Raw genomic sequence first — 19,263 nt, forward strand, 5'->3', positions numbered from 1 at the left:
ATTCCAGCTGTGACACTTGCTAGCTGTGTGACTTTAGGCAAGTTACTCAGTCTGTACATGCCTCAGTTTCTTCACCTATAAAACCAGGCTAAAAATAATAACAACCTACTCCCTAGACAACTTCTGAGGATTAGTGAGTTAATACGTGTCAAGCACTTTGAACAGGACCTGTGGATTTACGGCTGCTACCGAATATGTCAGTTAAAAATTTAATCATTCAGTAAATATTTTTTGAGCACCCGCCATTGGGGTTCAAAGGAGTCCAGTAAAAAAAACAAAACAAACAAACAAACAAACAAAAGCCCCACTCTCTTCCCCAGCTGAGTTCTGAATCAATTAAAGGATGGGATAAAAAGAGTGGGGCTGCTGGAAGACCAGAATAGCACCTTTATTATTGGCAAGGGCGACAATAAAAGATGAAGCTTCGTCTTCAGGCAGATGGGCTGCAGCCCAGGCTGTCCCAGGGACGGGCAGCACCAGACAGGGACAGGCTTCCCGTCCCAAGGGCAGGTTGCACTTGGGAAAAACTGGTGGCTTAGAGGAGCGGAATAGAATGTAGACTTCCTGGGGGTTAGCTAGAGAGGAAAGGAAAGAATGGAGCCAAACTCCTTGTGTCTAGCTTCTCCTATTAAGGTCACCCATCAGATAAATTAATTCCTCCTCCTTGGGGAAGAAGGGGAGGAAGGGAGAGAAGAGAGAGGCTAGAAGGGTTACACTGATGGGGATCCCCGGTCATGGAAGGAAAAATGTAGAGTTGAAGGTTTGGGGGAGAATGCTGTCACATGCTGGATAATGTGCTAAGCAGTGGACATGTGTACCTGTGTGCACAATGGGCCCTGTCAGCTCCACATCTCTAGAACCCTCGTCTTCATGTGTCTTCTCCTGTGTTTTAGGTTTTTTTTTTTTTTTTTCGACAGCATTACTAACGTCCTAAGCAAGCTGGGCAGAAATATCAGATGCATTTTGACTTGCTCTTGCTGTCGTCCATCCTATTTGTGTCACCAAGATCGTTTTTTTTCATTAACCTTTGATTCTTCCTCTTTCCTTTCCACTCTCACTGCCCCAGGTGAAGCCCTCATCGTTTCTCCCCTGGACCGCTGCCATAGGTTCCTGACTTCATACTTTCCTACTCTATCAAAACCATTCTTCTTGCCCTTCAAAGCCTAGCTTGAACTCTGCCTCGTCTACTGAGCCACAGTCATAATTAGCGCTTTCCCCTAGACGCCATGTCTACACTGTGACTGACCTCTCATGACATTTGTGTTATTCATCTCAGTAGTTCATAGGGCTTGAAAAACTGCTTTGTACATGTTTGGCACACAATAGATACTTGTTGAATGAATGGCCTAAATTAGCAGTATGGTCAGAGAACACAGGATATAAACTTCATGGTCTCATCCGATTGTTTAAAAACATGTATGGAGTCATTACTTTGTACATGGCAAGAAGGAATTGTGTTAATTTTCTGAATTTTGAGCTATGTCATGCTGCCATATGGTAGTCAGTCCTAGTACTGATACATGGGACACTTGTCCTAATGCATTCAATAAACACGTGTGGAAAAAGAATCTGCTCACAGAATAAAACGTGTGCTCAATTTCTGCGGTTTGTTCAGTTATTGTCCTTTCTATTAGAAGGCATTAGTTACACAGTTTGGAGAAATTTATTGAGATCTGAACTGAGATACTGGTGTTAACACCCGTTGTTCTAAATGCCCAATGCTTCATTCCCCCCTTTCCTTCTAGGAAGGCCTTCCATCAGGTACTATCCCATTGGTCTGTGTGTGGGCAGCTGACCCAAGTTGAGCCTTTCTGAGAATGTAGGATAGGCCTGAGGGATTAGGGCTCACTCTGGTTACTCTACTGAGTGAGAGAGACTTTTAAACTAGGAACTCTTGGGGCGCCTGGGTGGCGCAGTCGGTTAAGCATCCGACTTCAGCCAGGTCACGATCTCGCGGTCCGTGAGTTCGAGCCCCGCGTCAGGCTCTGGGCTGATGGCTCGGAGCCTGGAGCCTGTTTCCGATTCTGTGCCTCCCTCTCTCTCTGCCCCTCCCCCGTTCATGCTCTGTCTCTCTCTGTCCCAAAAATAAATAAAAAAACGTTGAAAAAAAAATTAAAAAAAAAAACAAAAACTAGGAACTCTTGGCACTCACATTCTGCCCTAGAGACTAAAACAAGAGAAACCAAATTAGAGAGTAAAGAGAGACTAGAGAATTGACAATCCCAATAGAGTTTAAATTCCTGGTTCCAGCACTTCCTGAAGCCAAACCGCACTTTGTGTCCTTGGTTCTACAAGATAGCCTAATGTTCTTTTATTAAATTTCCCTTTTACCTTAGGCCTGTTTGAGCTGGTTTTCTGTTGCAGTCAACTAAGAGCATCTATTTAGTACAGTCACCAATTTGTTCCTCAGGATGGCGGAAGAGCTCTCTTTTTCTCATATGTATGATTTTTTTTTTTGGTTAGATATTTTTTTTATTGTGGTAAACATATCACAGATGTACCATCTTTACCATTTTTAAACGTACAGTTCAGTAGTTTTAAATATATTCCCATTATTGTGAAACAGACTTCCAAAACTTTTTCATCTTGCAAATCTGAAACTCTATACCCGTTAAACAACTCCCTTTGCATTTCTCTTCCCCCAAGCTGCTGGTAACCACCATTCTACTTTCTATTTCTATGAATTTGACTACTCCATTAGATATCTCACATGAGTAGGATCATAGAGGATTTGTCTCTCTATGACTGGCTTATTTCATGTAGCATGATATTCTGAAAATTTACCCACTTTGCAGCATGTGAGAGAATTTCCTTCCTTTTTAGGGCTGAGTAATATTCCATTGCATGCATGCACCACATTTCGTTTATTCATATATCTCTTATGGACATTTTGGGTTGTTTCCATCTCTTGTCTATTGTGAATCATGCTGCTATGAACATGGGTGAACAAATATCTCTTTGAGAACCTGCTTTCAATTCTTTTGGATATATACACAGAAGGTATTGTTAGATCACATGCTAGTTCTATTTTTAATTCTCTGAGGAATCTCCGTTCTGTTTTCTAGAGCGGCTGCACCATTTTATAATCTCATCAACATGTACAACGGTTCCAATTTCTTCACATCCTCACCAAAACTTGTTTTTTCCTGGGATTTTTTTTTTTTTTTTTGATACTAGCTCTTCTAATGGTTGTGGGGCAATATGTGATTTTGATTTGCATTTCTCTGATGATTTGTGATATTGAGCATCTTTTCATACGTTTGTTGGCCATTTGTTTGTATCTTCTTTGGAGAAATGTCCGTTCAAGGTCTTTGTCCATTTTTTTAATTGGGTTATTTGATTTTTGTTGTTGTTGAGTTGTAGAAGTTCTTCATGGATTCTGGATACTAACCCTTTATCAGATATATGATTTGCAAATACTTTCTCCCATGCCACAGGTTGCTTTTTCATATTTACAATTTTATTTTATTTTTTTTCAACGTTTATTTATTTTTGGGACAGAGAGAGACAGAGCATGAACAGGGGAGGGGCAGAGAGAGAGGGAGACACAGAATCGGAAACAGGCTCCAGGCTCTGAGCCATCAGCCCAGAGCCCGACGCGGGGCTTGAACTCACGGACCGTGAGATAGTGACCTGGCTGAAGTCGGACGCTTAACCGACTGCGCCACCCAGGGGCCCCCATATTTACAATTTTAAATTAAAAAGTAAGCTGACAGAAATATGATTTATTCAGTTAAATTCAGCAAACATTCTTGATCAAACTGGCTAGGGGGTTGTCAATTTTGTTAATTCTTTCAAAGAACCAGCTTCTGGTTTCATTGATCTGTTCTACTGTTTTTTTGGGTTTCGATAGCATTGATTTCTGCTCTAATCTTTTTTTTATATTAAATATAACTTATTGTCAAATTGGTTTCCATATAAGACCCAGTGCTCATCCCAACATGTGCCCTCCTCAATGCCCATCACCCACTTTCCCCTCTCCCTCACCCCCCATCAACCTTCAGTTTGTTCTCAGTATTTAAGAGTCTCTTATGGTTTGCCTCCCTCCCTGTAACTTCCCCCCCTTCCCCCTCCCCCATGGTCTTCTGTTAAGTTTCTCAGGATCCACATATGAGTGAAAACATGTGGGATCTGACTTTCTCTCCCAGACTTATTTCACTTAGCATAACATTCTCCAATTCTATCCACGTTGCTGCAAATGGCCAGATTTCATTCTTTCTCGTTGCCAAGTAGTATTCCATTGTATATATAAACCACATCTTCTTTATCCATTCATTAGTTGATGGAAATTTAGGCTCTTTCCATAATTTGGCTATTGTTTAAAGTGCTGCTGTAAACATTGAGGTACATGTGCCCGTATGCATCAGCACTCCTGTATCCCTTGGGTAAATTCCTAGCAGTGCTATTGTTGGGTCATGGGGTAGATCTATTTTTAATTTTTTGAGGAACCTCCATACTGTTTTCCAGAGTGGCTGCACCAGTTTGCATTCCCACCAACAGTGCAAGAGGGTTCCCATTTATCCACATCCTCGCCAGCATCTATAGTCTCCTGATTTGTTCATTTTAGCCACTCTGACCGGCATGAGGTGGTATCTCAGTGTGGTTTTGATTTGTATTTCCCTCATGAGGAGTGACATTGAGCATCTTTTTATGTGTCTGTTGACCATTTGGATGTCTTCTTTAGAAAAGTGTCTATTCATGTCTTCTTCCCATTTCTCCACTGGATTATTTGTTTTTCAGGTGTGGAGTTTGGTGAGTTCTTTATAGATTTTGGATACTAGCCCTTTATCTGATATGTCATTTACAAATGTCTTTTCCCATTCTGTTGATTGCCTTTTAGTTTTGTTGATTGTTTCCTTTGCAGTGATTTCTGCTCTAATCTTTAGTATTTCCTGTCTTCTGGTGGTTTGGGGTTTTATTTGCTGTTCTTTTTCCAGCTCTTTAAGGTTTAAAGTTAGATTGTGTATCTGAGACCTTTCTTTCTTCTTTAGGAAGGCCTGGATTGCTATATACTTTCCTCTTATGACCACCTTTGCTGAATCCCAGAGGTTTTGGGCTGTGGTGTTATCATTTTCATTGGCTTCCATGTACTTTTTAATTTCCTTTTTAACTTCTTGGTTAGCCCATTCATTCTTTAGTAGGAGGTTCTTTAGTCTCCAAGTATTTGTAACCTTTCCAAATTTTTTCTTGTGGTTGATTTCAAGTTTCATAGCATTGTGGTCTGAAAATATGCACGGTATGATCTCGATCTTTTTGTACTTGTTGAGGGCTGATTTGTGTCCCAGTATGTGGTCTATTCTGGAGAATGTTCCATGTGCACTGGAGAAGAATGTATATTCCACTGCTTTAGGATGAAATGTTCTGAATATATCTGTTAAGTCCATCTGGTCCAGTGTGTCATTCAAAGCCATTTTTCCTTATTGATTTTCTGATTAGATGATCTGTCCATTGTTGTAAGTGGGGTGTTGAAGTCCCCTACTATTATGGTATTATCAATGAGTTTCTTTATGCTTGTGATTAATTGATTTATATATTTGGGTGCTCACACATTTGGAGTATAAATGTTTACAATTGTTAGGTCTTCTTGGTGGATAGTCCCCTTAATTATGATATAATGCCCTTTTTCATCTCTTGATACGGTCTTTATTTTAAAGTCTAGATGGTCTGATATAAGTATGGCTACTCTGGCTTTCTTTTGTCGACCATTAGCAGGATAGATGGTTCTCCATCCCTTACTTTAAATCTGAAGGTGTCTTTAGGTCTAAAGTGGGTCTCTTGTAAACAGCATATAGGTGGATCTTGTTTTCTTATCCATTCTGTTACCCTGCATCTTTTGATTGGAGTATTTAGTCCATTGGTGTTTAGAGTGAGTACTGAAAGATATGAATTTATTACCATTATGTTGCTTGTAGAGTTGGAGTTTCTGGTGGTGTTCTCTGGTCCTTTCTAGTCTTTGTTGCTTTTGATATATATATATATATATATATATATATATATATATATATATATATTGATATTGTCTTTTCTCCCCTCAGAGAGTCCCCCTTAAAATTTCTTGCAGGGCTGGTTTAGTGGTCACAGACTCCTTTAATTTTTGTTTGTCTGGGAAACTTTTTATCTCTCCTTCTATTTTGAATGACAGCCTTGCTGGATAAAGAATTCTTGGCTGTATATTTTTCTGATTCAGCACTTTGAATATATCCTGCCATTCCTTTCTGGCCTGCCAAGTTTCTGTGGATAGGTCTGCTGCAAACCTGATCTGTCTTCCCTCGTAGGTTAAGGACTTTTTCCCCTTGCTGCTTTCATGATTCTTTCCTTACCTGAATATTTTGTGAATTTGACTATGATATGCCTTGCTGATGGTCGGTTTTTGTTGAATCTAATGGGAGTCCTCTGTGCTTTCTGGATTTTGATGTCTGTGTCTTCTCCCAGGTTAGGAAAGTTTTCTGCTATGATTTGCTCAAATAACCCTTCTACCCCTTTTTCTCTCTCTTCATCTTCTGGGACCCCTATGATTCTGATATTGTTCCTTTTTAATGTGTCACTGATTTCTCTAATTCTTAAATCGTGCTCTTTTGTCTTAGTCTTCTTTTTTTCTGCTTCATTATTCTCTAGAAGTTTGTCCTCTAGATCGCTGATTCTCTGCTCTGCCTCATCAGTCCTTGCTGCCGTGGCATCCATTCAAGATTGCAGTTCAGTTATAGCACTTTTTATTTCATTATGACTAGCTTTTATTTCTTTATTTCCACAGAAAGGGATTCTAATCTATTTTCAACTCCAGCTAGTGTTCTTATTATCGTGATTCTAAATTCTGGTTCAGACATCTTGCTTGTGTCTGTGTTAGTTAAGTCCCTGGCTGTTGTTTCTTCCTGCTCTTTCTTTTGGAGTGAGTTCCTTTGTTTAATCATTTTGAAGGGAGAAAAGGAATTAATTAGGTAAAAAAATTAAAAACAATTAAAATTAAAATAATTAAAATTAAAAAATTAAAAACAACAAACACACACACACAAAATCAAATAAATGGTGCTAGATCCTAGGTGTGTTTTGGTCTGGTTGTTGAAAGGGGCTTAATAGATTAGAGGAAAAAGGGGAAAGAAAAAAAAAAAGAAATCGTTTGAAAATTTGAAAAAATGAATACTCTGAGATAGAATAAAATGATAAGATGGAAGTAAAATAGAATTTGAAAAAATTTACACAAGACTAAAAAATATAGTAGAAAAAAATTAAAGAAAAATATTTTTAATAAAAATTGAAAGTAAAAATAAATTTTTTCTTTTTCTGTATTCAAGAAAAAGAAGAAATGAAAAAGAGAAAGAGAAAGAAAAATAAAGGAAAAAAAATTGAATAGATGGGCCAGTGAACAGACTGAAATACAATTGAAATTACACCGTTGTCCCCTAGAAGTCAAACTATGAAGTACTTTATAGTCTGTAAACTAAGTAGGTGGAGAGATTTGTCATGTTCGCGAAGAGCGAGGTTGGCCCAGTTGGGCGGGGCTCAGTGTAATGGCTCCGTTCTCCACTAGATGGTGCTGCTTAGCTTACCAGGGTGGATTGTTGTGGCGTTTGTAGGTGCGTATGCGCATGCGCGGGAAGGGCGAAAATGGTGTCACCCAGCTACCCCGTCTCTAGTCACACACCCATCCTTTGTCTCTGGTTTGTGGCGGCTCCCTGCTTTTATACCCTGCGTGACCAAGCCATCAGGGTGCCAGGCGGCACTTCCCTCCTGAGTTTTATCTCAAATGAGACTGTGTTTCCCGACCCCTCACTTTCGAGGGACCGCGGCTCTGACCTGCTCCGCCCCTCTGCGGGAGGGTCTCACCGAGCACTGGCCAGGTGCCGCCACCCCCAGGAACGTTGGCAGGACTGTGCTGCTGATGCCCAGAGACTGCGGCTTGGCTGGGTGCCAGCCGCCCCAGAGAAAGTTCCCGCGATCAGGTGGCAGCAGCGTTTCAGGGATTATGGAAAATCTCAACCCGCATCTGGCTTCACCCCCAGCGAACTTGTTCCAGCACCAGCGAATGCGGTTGTTCTCCGGGTGGCCGCACAGCCTCTACCGAATGTCCTCCCAGCAGGGGAACCGCCTCTCCCCGTGTGGCCCGAAGAGCCCCAGACCCCACTCTGTTCCTGGGGATTCATCCTTCCCACCAGAGCACCGCCAGGTATCAGCTGCGGAGTTGCAGACTCTGCGCTCCCTGTTTATAGTCTTAATGGAATTTAAACCTTCTCCTCTCCTTTCTCCCTTTTCAGTTCGGTCCCTGCGGCTGTTTCCACTTTTCCGCTTTCTGTCCAGCTGTTTTTGAGGGGGAGTGCTTTTCCCGTATTCTCCATCGTCTCCCTGGATGGAAAAAAGCTCCCTGCCCTCCATGGCTTCTCTCCCCTGGTTCACCTCTCTGCGCCATGTACCTGCTGAGTTCTGTGGTTCAGGTTGTGCAGATTGTTGTGTTAATCCTCAAATCAGTTTTCTCGGTGTGCAGGACCTGCTAAATTCAGCAAACATTCTTGATAGGGCTCTTAAATGTGCAAGGTATTCCACTGGTTCTGGGCTGGATATGAGACAGCAGTTCTCCTGACATACGCCTTCCACTCTAGACTGAATTTTTAATTCAGCTGCTGTAGGGACGGTCTTAAAAGTCATAATCCAGTCTGTACATTTTCTAGACACTAGCTCAACCCTAGGTTGTGTGTGTGTGTGTGTGTGTGTGTGTGTGTGTGTGCATGAAAGCAGGGAAACTAGCATGTTGGGCCTCTCTGAGTCTTGGTCGTGTCAGCCTGGGAGGCCACTTAACGCCAGAGCTTTCAGATAAATCCCAGGCCAGTGTTAGTGGGATCATGAGCCAGTCCCAGATGGACTGAATAAGACTAAGTCAGACCCTAAAAACGTCTTCTCAAAAGCAGGCTAGAACCAAATCAGTTTTGGGGGGCTAGGCATGTAGATCACCAGCTGAATATGTCAAAGATGTCAAATAATTGTCATTTTCCTCATTGCTTCACCAAAGCAGACCTACTGAGTTAGGGCCACAGATTCCTAAATACTGCTTTCCAGGGAACCACCCCCAGTCAATGAGAAGGCATACAAGATGAAGCCTCATTGCAATTTTTGACCTATATGCCATAAATATTGTCTTGTGTTAGGCTTCTTCACAATTATTTGTGGCTAAGGTCTCCATGAAGAGGACTCTAGAGCTTTCCGTTCCCTGATACATAATATATCTGTTAAAGAAATTAGATTTTAATTCAGATTTGATTCTCACCCCCCAATAAACCCATACGAAAAGTGTACAAAAAGCATGGAGAAACCCACCTGTCACTTTGATATCCCCTGTGGCTTTGGCAATGTTGTTCTCAATCATACAGGAGTACGTGTTGTTGATCGTGACATTGTAGAGTACGGACACAACCTTCATGGTCACATTCTCAGAGTTCAGCTCAAAGCTGGTATTGGAGACTTCTGAGAAGTTGGCTCCCTGGTCAACTTGGGATGCCCAGACCACTGTAGGCTGGGGGAACCATCGGGGAGCCTCACACCGTAGGCTCTCTGAGCTGGCATTATAGTCCACGTTCACCTCTGGGATGCTGAAGGCTGCAGGATTGAAAGGAGCAGATGTCAGGGTCATACCAATAAAACAATATAGCCTTTGAAGTGCAAGGTCTTAAAAACACAGTCATTTCCACCACTGAAGTGACTCAATACTTCCCCTGTGGGCTGTCTGTGCATGGCCCATTGTATAGTAGTTTCCAGTAAAGATTTACACAACCCTTTGGCCAAGACCTAAGTTTTAGGTATCATTGTTATAACAGGTAAATCTCTCCAACTAAGATGAGTTCCAGTTTATCCCTTTAAAGATAAAGGATAAAGTTGATCACAAGAAAGTGTACCCCTTAAGGAAATTGGGCATTTTCTCAGGTGCCTGTGAAGCCTCTTGGATTTTTTTATGTATTTTTCTGCCTGGAGGATAAAGTTAGGGTGGGGAGGGAGAAGGAGAAGGAAAAAACAAACAGCATTCACCTGTCGCCCACAGAAATTCCATACACAGGCCTTCCCATCGTGGTGGTTTGGATTTTCTTGGGTGGAGCCTCTCCAGCCCTGGTGTCCAGGGGTAGAGGCAGGCATTTGTCTTCTTCTAAGATAGTTCTCCTTCTTGGGGAGGTAAGTGAACTTGGAAATTAAGACTAGCTTCTTCTAATATTCAGGCAGAAAGATACTTATGGAAAAATGTTAAGTCCTGGACTTTTGACTGTAAAATGCTTATTATGCCAGGATATAATTTATTAAGTTATTTAGCACTTTCCTTCGCCCGGGACTGTGCTGGAACTGAGTGAGCGGTACAAGGAAAGACCTTGCCTTGCCCTTAAAGAGTCTGCCATCTAGCAGGGGAGATGAGACTCATCCCCTCCCAGCAGGCAGGGAATGAGCTCCCGGGAGATGATGTAAGGAACTGAGTGTACATGACAGTGAACCACCATTTATTGAGGGTGTTCTCTGTGCCAGGTACCAAATTCCAGACATTATTTCATTTGATCCTCACAACAGTTACAAGGATATCTATTATCATCATTTTAAAAATAAGCTTTTAAGTTTGGCATGATTTTAGATTTACAGAAACGTTGCCAGGATAGCACAGAGATCTTGTATACACCTCACCCCATTTTCCCTAATGTTAACATCCTAAATAACCGTGGCACATCTGTCAAAATGTGCCAGAGAAACCCATCCCTGGTACCTAACTATTATGTAGTTATAATTGAAGCCATCACTGGTACGTAACTATTAACTTATCTCCAGACTTTGTTTGCATTTCACCAGTTTTCCCACTAATGTCCTTTTTCTTCCCCAGCATCCCATATTGCATTTGGTCCTCCCGTCCTCTTAGGTTCCTCTGGCCTGTGACCGTATCTCAGTCTTTCCATGTTTTTCCTGATCTTGGCAGTTTTGAGTGGTATTGGTCAGATATTTTGTGGGATGCCCCTCTCCTGGAATCCGTCTGATGCTTTTTCTCATGATTAGATTGGTGCTATGGGTTTCGGAGAGGAAGACTGTGGGAGGAAGAGAATCCTTCTCATCATGTCACATCAGAAGGCATGCTATCAACATGACTTATCACTGATGAGGTTAACTTTGATCACCCGGCTGAGGCAGGTTTCTCTGGAAGCTGGACTTCCTGAGAAAAACACACACTTGTGTGTGCTCATGGGGGAGGGAGGAAGTGTTAAGCTCTACCTCCAGGAGTGGGGAGATCTAAATACATTATTTGGAATTCATCTGTAAAGGTTTGTGCCGTCTCCCTCATATTTACAGAAGTATGGACTTGCATGTTTATTTTATACTTGGAGTTCTAATTTAATACCATGCTGTTTATATGGTTGCTCAGACTGTTCCAGCTTTGCCACTGGAAGCCCTTTCAGTTGGCTCCGGTGTCCCTTTGGTATGACCCTAGGAATCCCCATTTTAAGACGAAGAAACTAAGGCCCAGTCAGGTTGCCTTGCCCAGGTCACTATACTTGTCCAGGTCTGGCTCTAGATCTGTGCCTCAAACAAATATAAACACGTGTTATGAAGTGTCCAAGGAAGGCCTGCGCAGGCCAGGAGACCTCGGGATACTTTCTGCCTATCTTGCAAGGCCTTTCTCAAATGCCAAATTCTCCATGGGGGCTTTCTTATCCGTCCCCTCCCTAGGCATTTGGATGTGATCTCTCTCTCCCTCTGAATCCCCAAATCAATGTGTATTTCTCTTAAAGCATTTGATACACTTTACCAATTACTATAGTTATTTACCCATTTTTCTTATCTCTGCCCCAGTCCTCAACTCTATATGCTCTATACAAAGAGCTCTTCAAGACGGGGGACAATCATCTAGTTTTCTTAAACATCTTTTTACTCCTCACAGTACATTTCTGAGTTCCTTGTACAGTAATTCACCAAGCTGAGTTGATAAGGAAGGGTGGATTTCACTGGGGGAGGATTAGTGAGTTTATAGGACAATACTGTTTTTCATTAGTTCCTTTTGAAGTCTTCCTATAATGGGTTCCACTGCCATAAGCCCCTGGAGGTACTGAATTCAGACGGGCTAGGGCCTACTTCTTGTAGAAAAGTCTCAGGCCAGATCACAGGTTTCTCTTGCTAGTAATGACACAGGCTACCATGAAAGAGACCACATTTATTTTGGCAAGATATTTCAGGGAATATACCTGAAAATCTGGAAAAGACTAGAGTCCAGAGCAGAAGATTTTAAGATCTAATATGATAGGGGGCTATTTTTGGAGTTGCTGTGGGTCTTGGACAGCAAGGATGGCTGCTGGCAGAATTCAGACAGTCTTCGCCTTATTGGTCACTCTTGGGCACACATATTCCATCAGCCATCCATGGTCTTTAGCCCCAAATACCTTTGGGCACCTACCTTTGGGCACTTTCTTTCCCTCTTTCCCAAAGTGACTCACCTCCAGTTTTATACTCAAGGTTAGCATTCCCCTTGCCTTTGGAGGTGATGATGTAACATTTGTAGGTGCCAGCATCTGTGAGTTGCACGTTTTTCAGCCTCAGAGAGGCATTGCCACCTATCACTTGATCCGCAAACACAGCCGTCCTGCCTCTGAACATCTCGTCTTGGTCTGACAGGTCGTCTTTGCCTTCTTTGAACTCATGTACCAAGCCCATAACACCTTCCTTCAGCCACTGTATCACGATATCAGAAAGTTTGATGTCAGGTTCAAAAATGCAGCTCAGGATTCCATCCTCCCCGATGTTCCCAGCGGAGGTGAGAGTAGTGACTCTAATGGAGTGTCTCCCTGCAATTCAGGAAGCAAGGGTCAATGCTGAGGGAAGTCTTGGAATGTCTACAACCAAACCCTTCATTACTGAAGGCCAAACACTTCTGGAAAAAATTAGAAATGTAGAAGAACAGGAGAGGCATAAAAAAAGAAGACATAAGAATAGAAAGAACAGGGACACAATAGCCTTGATCTACAGCAGATCTGCTGTTTGGGAACAGGCAACCCAAACTTGAGAGGTGACAAGTAGAGAACATACGGAATTTGGAGTTTGAAATGGGAATTCAAGTCCTGGCTTTCTGACCTAATAGCCGTGTGAGCTTGAGTAAATCATGTAACCTCTCTGCGTCTCAGAAAAATGGAGGGAATGATATTTGTCTTCCCCACCTGAAAGGGTTCTTATGAGGATCAAATCAAATGGACGTGAACTTGATTTGCAAACTGCAATGACACACATCAGGTATTGTTACTCTTGGTTAACCAGAAGTGGCACAGAAGTGAGACCTCACGTTAACTAAATGTGGCTAGTGATTCTGGAGAATGCTAGATTCTAAAGTGCTGTTACTTTGATCTCCATTTGGATGATGAAGAAACCAAAGCAAAGAGGAGATAAGTGACTTGGTCAAGGTTATAGTGCTAGCTATGGTGTAATGAAGAATGGTACTTAATTTAATTGATTTTTGGCTTAAGATAGATACCACCCCGCCCTCCAAACATACCACCAGTAGAAATATTAATTATGATGCCAGACGTGTCCACTGCCTCTCCCCCACTTGCCCAGTGGACAGCCTGTGCAATTTGTGAAGGACTGACCAACTGAATGACTGGGCATACCTGTAGGGGTGACTTAATTAACCAAATCTTCTTCTTTTTTTAAATATAATTTATTGTCAATTTGGTTTCCATACAACACCCAGTGCTCATTCCAACAGGTGCCCTCCTCAATGTCCATCACCCACTTTCCCCTCTCCCCCACCCCCCATCAACCCTCAGTGTGTTCTCAGTACTTAAGAGTCTCTTATTAACCGAATCTTCTTGAGAGACTCCTTCCGTGGTTGGCTGTGAAGTGAAGGAGGGGGAGGGGCATTTGAGCCCAAGAGGAGAGTGGAGCCGATCCAAAGTGTGGGGGAGAGAACATGCGAGAGAAAGATGAAGAGAATCCTCCACCCCTAGAGCTGTCTTAGATCCTGAAGGGTTCCACATCTAGTTCCTGTCCCAATCTCTGAGTACCTTTTAAACAAACGCTTTGTTTGTTATATTAAAACAGTCGGCACACACCTCTCCTTCTTAGAGCCAAAAAAGTCCTACTTGATGGGTCCTGAGCATTTCTTGGCTTCCTTGTTGGTATTTCTGCCTCTCATCTTTGCTTCCATCCAATCTAGTTTACATGCATTCATCTTACGGGTAGACCTTAAAATACAGTCTGGACACATCAGTTTTATAATCACTAATCTTCCACGGCTCCCAAAGGCTGTGGAGTAAATAAAGTTCAGACTTACTAGCATGGCCTTCAAAGCTAAATCCTGGTTGGCACATAGTAAGTGCCCCATAGATATTAGTTTTTATCGCCGCCTTTCCAATCTCATTTCCTAACACATCCTTCCATAGTCTCTACTATTTATGTATATCAAGTGATTTATTGATTTTCTGCTTTCACTGGAAAAAATACACAAGGTATGCATGCTATTTTTCAGATTTAAGAGGTAAATGCTATGAACATAAGGATATCCTTGGCATTTCACCTCTCCTAGCCCATTAGGGATTGGAACTAATTGGCTCGTAGGCTTTATGGAAAGTAGGTGAAGGTACTGGATGGAGGACAGACCCGAAGAAGCTAAGTTCAGTGGGTTTATTTAGAAAGAACAGAGTTACTGATAGAAGAAAGTTCTAGGTAAAAAAGAGGCAGGGGAAACAAAGCCTGTGCACAGGCTGGCTTGGGAGGAAGTTGCGCAGACTTTTGAGTGTGGGGGAAGTGAGACCTGGGAGCAGCTGCCATGCACAGTGGCCATTCACGTGGGAGATCTGGGAGAGAAATTATGAAAGACGACTGTACGGAGTTTCAATGCATTATATGAATGCAACAGGCCCCATCCCCTGCCTTGGCATTTTCTTGAACTCTGCTTTAAAGATTTAATTTGCTTTTCAATTATTTTTACTTGACAGACTAATATCCAAGACATTCCAGGGTAGTACTGGTTATACCATTATACTATGCATCTTCACACCCCTGTTCATCTCGCACCTACAATTTATAGGCCCCCACTCTCCTTTATCACCAGCTATCCAAATTCTCCTTCTATGCAAGGCTGTTCAGATGGCAGCCCTTGCGTGAGGCCCTCTTTTGATCTGCCAAGACAAAATTAATAGATTCTCTACTCTCCCATAATACTTTCCCTTGCCTTTATTATAGCAGCTGTCTCCCTCCACCTTGTGTCTAGCTTGTCCCTGGCACACATTTGTAAGCTTTTCAAGGACGGAGACTGTCTTCATGATATTCGTAAGCCCTATAATGCTCTGATTTTATATGTCAACTTGACTGGGCCACGGGACGCCCAGGCATTTGGTCAGACATTCTGGGGCGTCTGTGAGGATGTTTCTGGATAAGATTAACATTGGATTCAGTAGACGGAGTAAAGCAGGTCACCCCCCGCCCCTTATTTGGGGGGGCGTCATGCAATCAGGAGAAGGCCTGAATAGAACACAAAGCCTGAGTAAGAGGGAACTCCGACTGCCTGATTGCTTTCAGCCGGGACGTTCGTCTTTTCCTGCCTTTGGGCTAGACCTGAAACACTGTCTTCTTGGATCTTGAGCCTGCCAGTTTTGGGACTGGAACTACATCATTGGCTCTCCAGGTTCTCAAGCCTTTGGACTCAGATTGGGACTCAACCATCTGGGTCTCCAGCTTGATGAAGCAGATCTTGGGATTTTTTCGCCTCCACAGTTGTGTGAGCCAATTCTTTCTAAATCTCTCCCTCCCTCTCTCTCATTACACACACACACACACACACACACACACACACACTCCAATTGGTTCTGGGTTCTGTTTCTCGGGACGACCCTGACTAATACAAATTTTGGTACTAAGAAGTGAGGTGCTGGTGTAATAGACTAGTAAGCATGTGGAAGGTGCTTTGAAACAGGGTGCTGGGTAGGGGCTGGAAGAATTTTAAGATGCATGTTAGAAATATGGATGTTAAGGGTGATTCTGGTAAGGTCTCAGATGGAAATGAGGAACATGTTATTGGAAACTGGAGGAAAAGTCATCCTGTTATAAAGTGGCAAAGAACTTGGTTAAACTATGTTCTAGTGTTTCATGGAAAGTTGAATTTATAAGTGATGGAATTTTGAATTTACAAGTAATGGAATTGGGTATATAATTAATTGATTGTATATTTTTAAAGTGATCTCTACACCAAATGTGGGGCTCAAACTCATGACCTCGAGATCAAGAGTCAGATGCTTTACTCACTGAGCCAGCCAGGTGCCCCTAGCTGAGATTTCTAAGCAAAGGTTTGAAGGAGCATTTTGGTTACTCTTGACTGCTTATATAGTAAAATTTAAGAAAGGAAAGAGATGAATTGAAGAAGGAATTGTTAAGTTAAAAAAGAACCATAACTTGAAGATCTGGAAATTTCTCAGCCTATCCATATTGCAAAAAAATAAGAAAGGTTTAATGAGCCACCTCGGCAGAAGCCAGGAATAGAAATGGGGACTATACCAGCAGCAACAGCACCAGCAGGGGACAGAAAAACTAAAGGGGATAGAAAAAATGAGACAAATGAAGGAAGGCTGTCAGATTTCTTAGATCCTGCAGGCCAACACCATAGAGCTGTAAATATGTGCTATTCTTCCAGAAAAGGGAAAAACAATCTAAAGGTGATGCGCAGAGATCATCGGGTGTGCCTCCTTCCTTTCAAAGGATGAGGGCCATTGTCCGTGTTTCAACAGGCCAGAGGGCCACTACCATTGTAGCCTTAGAGACGGGGCCACCTAAAACCTGGGGAGGACTTTCCAGCCTCCAGAACTGTGAGAAAATAAATTTCTGTTTTTTAAGCCACCCAGTCTATGATATTTTGTTATGGCAGCCTGAACAAAGTAAGACAAGTGCCTAATGCTACATTTCTACAAAGAAAAAGAGTGTTTGTTCATTGAATGAATACATGAATGAGTGAATGGAAATAAGTAGAAATCAAGGCACTATATGAGATAATGCTACTATCCAAAAATGGTCGTAGGAATAAGGAATATTCGGCAGGATTACCGCATCTAAATTTTGGGGAAACGTGAGCCAGTGAAAAAGAAAGCAATGAAAATACAGAGATTCTCAGTATAATCATGGAGCAAATGTAACTATGTTAGAGCAGGGATAAATTTGATTGTAGTTTATGAAGTGCCATTAAAGTTGAATTGAAAAATTACTTTTCAGAAAAAATACATGATTAACACAGTTTATAGAGAGAATGAAATGGTAATGACATATCTGAGTTTGGTAATTGTGCTACCGAATTAATTTTAATGTGTTGGCCTTGAGCCCAAAGGTAGAGAATTTGCTGAACTATCTCTTAGAGAACTTAATGATTGAAAGTAGGCAAGTGTGGAGTGCCCCAGGGACCCACTGCAGGCTCTAGCCCATTTAAGGTTGCATTAAAGATGTGGCAGATGGAATGAGCATAATGTCGATTAAATGCTCCCCTCCCTTATCAAATCAAGAGGAGGAATAAAAACTAGGGAGAACTTAAAAAACCATGAGGACCTCGCCATGGCTTTGCACCCAGAAAGCAATCAATAAACGCTTGTTAGCTGAATAAATGATGATTAAAAGTGATGAAAGGGAATTTCATTTGCAAGCAATAGCATACAAATATTGCTTTTCAAAAAAAAGAGAAGAAAATAAAAGAAAGAAAAAGAAAGAAAGAGAGAAAGAAAGCAAGAAAGGAAAGAAAGAAAGAAATCTGTATTCAAACTTGCAAGCAAATATTGGCTCAAAGAGCCAATTGTTTTAGGAAACACAATCTGGCCTGGTAGTATTCTCCAGGCCTCTTAACCACCAGTGGCTCTTGTGTGATTTGGTGAGCCGGAGGGTAAGAGGACTCCAGGAGATGGGTTTGAGGTGGTTATCTATTGATAGCGATTTCTGTTAATTGAAACAGGCACAGATTTTAGGAATTTCACTGGCCTCTGAGATTTCAACTTTAAAGTTGGAAAGCCCTGCCACTTACTGAAAATGCCTTCTCTAGCCCTTGAGGGCTAATTGCTCTGACAGCTCTGGTTTGCATCGGAGAAGAGTAGCTGTAAAAGAGAAGCAGGCCCAAGTCTGAGCGGTTCTGTTTTCACACTGGGTGAGCGCTATTCAATTGCCCTGCCCTGTAGGAGCAGAAATCTCTTGGAAAGTGAGGTTACAGGTGACCCAAGGCAAGACTTCTTTACAGAAATGATAATCTGGGATGTCCAGTGCCACTGGATAAAACCTGGAAAATGAACTCTCTTTGGAAATGACTCAGTGAGACGAGTTCTGTACATTCCAGTAGCATAGACAGCATACTGGGAGCTTTCAGGAATGGTTGTTCGGCATTGGCTGGAAACACCCAGCCACCTGGACGGACACCCTAGCACAAGGCTTAAAGGTGGTAACACGTAGGCTTAAGCTGGCACCAATGTGAGTGCCCCTCTTGCCAGAGAGGAGAGCAGGATTGGGGGTAACGGCTGCTTCTGTGAGAAGAAATGAGGAGGGATGCTGGGCCATGCTAGATGAAGGGACAATGTGGGAAGCCACTGTAGAATATGGTGTTTGAGAACGGGTATCAGGCTGTCTGGGTTCAAGTCTCATCTCTGCCGCTTACTGGATATGTGATCTTGGGCAAGTTTTCTAACTTCTTTATTTCATTTTTTTTTCCTCTTTAAAAAATTTTCTAACGTTTACTTATTTTTGAGAGACAGGGACAGAACATGAACAGAGGAGGGGCAAAGAGTGGGAGACACAGAATCCAAAGGAGGCTCCAGGCTCTGAGCTGTCAGCACAGAGCCTGACGTGGGGCTTGACCTCATGAACCGCGAGATCATGACCCGAGTCGAGGTTGGACGCTTAAACAACTGAGCCACCCAGGTGCCCCTAAAATTAAGATGTTAATGATAGTAGCTCCCTCAGACAGTCCCTGAAAGTTCTAAAGGATACAGCGCAGGCAAAGAGCTTAACATAGCACCTGACTTGCCACATGTTAAATCTTAATGCTTTCAATAACCATTATTAACTAGAATCATTTGGAAAGATTGCAGATCAGAGCACCAGGAGGACAGGAAGACTTTACTAAGTGCTTCAGTTATAGTGACTCCTTTTAAGCCTGGTAAGAACCAGGAAAGATAAGAATTCCCATTATGCCCTTCTTATGACTGAGGATAAAGAGGCTCCATGGGATTAAATGGCTGGCCGAAGCTCTGTCTAGCATGTAGTGGAGCCAGGATCAAACACAATCTTGTCTGGAACTAACCCTGTGCTCTT

At 42.3% G+C, this 19,263-nt stretch overlaps 1 protein-coding gene across 2 annotated transcripts in view; it reads right to left on the bottom strand.

Annotated features, from left to right (window-relative positions):
- The window catches only part of VTCN1 (V-set domain containing T cell activation inhibitor 1), a 63,153-nt gene that overhangs the window by 4,687 nt on the left and 39,203 nt on the right, over positions 1-19,263 (bottom strand). For both annotated transcript variants that reach the window (XM_006935023.4, XM_019837693.3), the window contains exons 3-4: positions 12,438-12,785; positions 9,304-9,582 (exon numbers count right to left, since the gene is read on the bottom strand). In XM_006935023.4, the coding sequence (XP_006935085.1) occupies positions 9,304-9,582; positions 12,438-12,785 (627 nt within the window). The remainder of the gene's footprint in view (positions 1-9,303; positions 9,583-12,437; positions 12,786-19,263) is intronic.

Source organism: Felis catus, chromosome C1, assembly GCF_018350175.1.
Source record: "Felis catus isolate Fca126 chromosome C1, F.catus_Fca126_mat1.0, whole genome shotgun sequence".
NCBI classification, from domain to species: Eukaryota; Metazoa; Chordata; class Mammalia; order Carnivora; family Felidae; genus Felis; species Felis catus.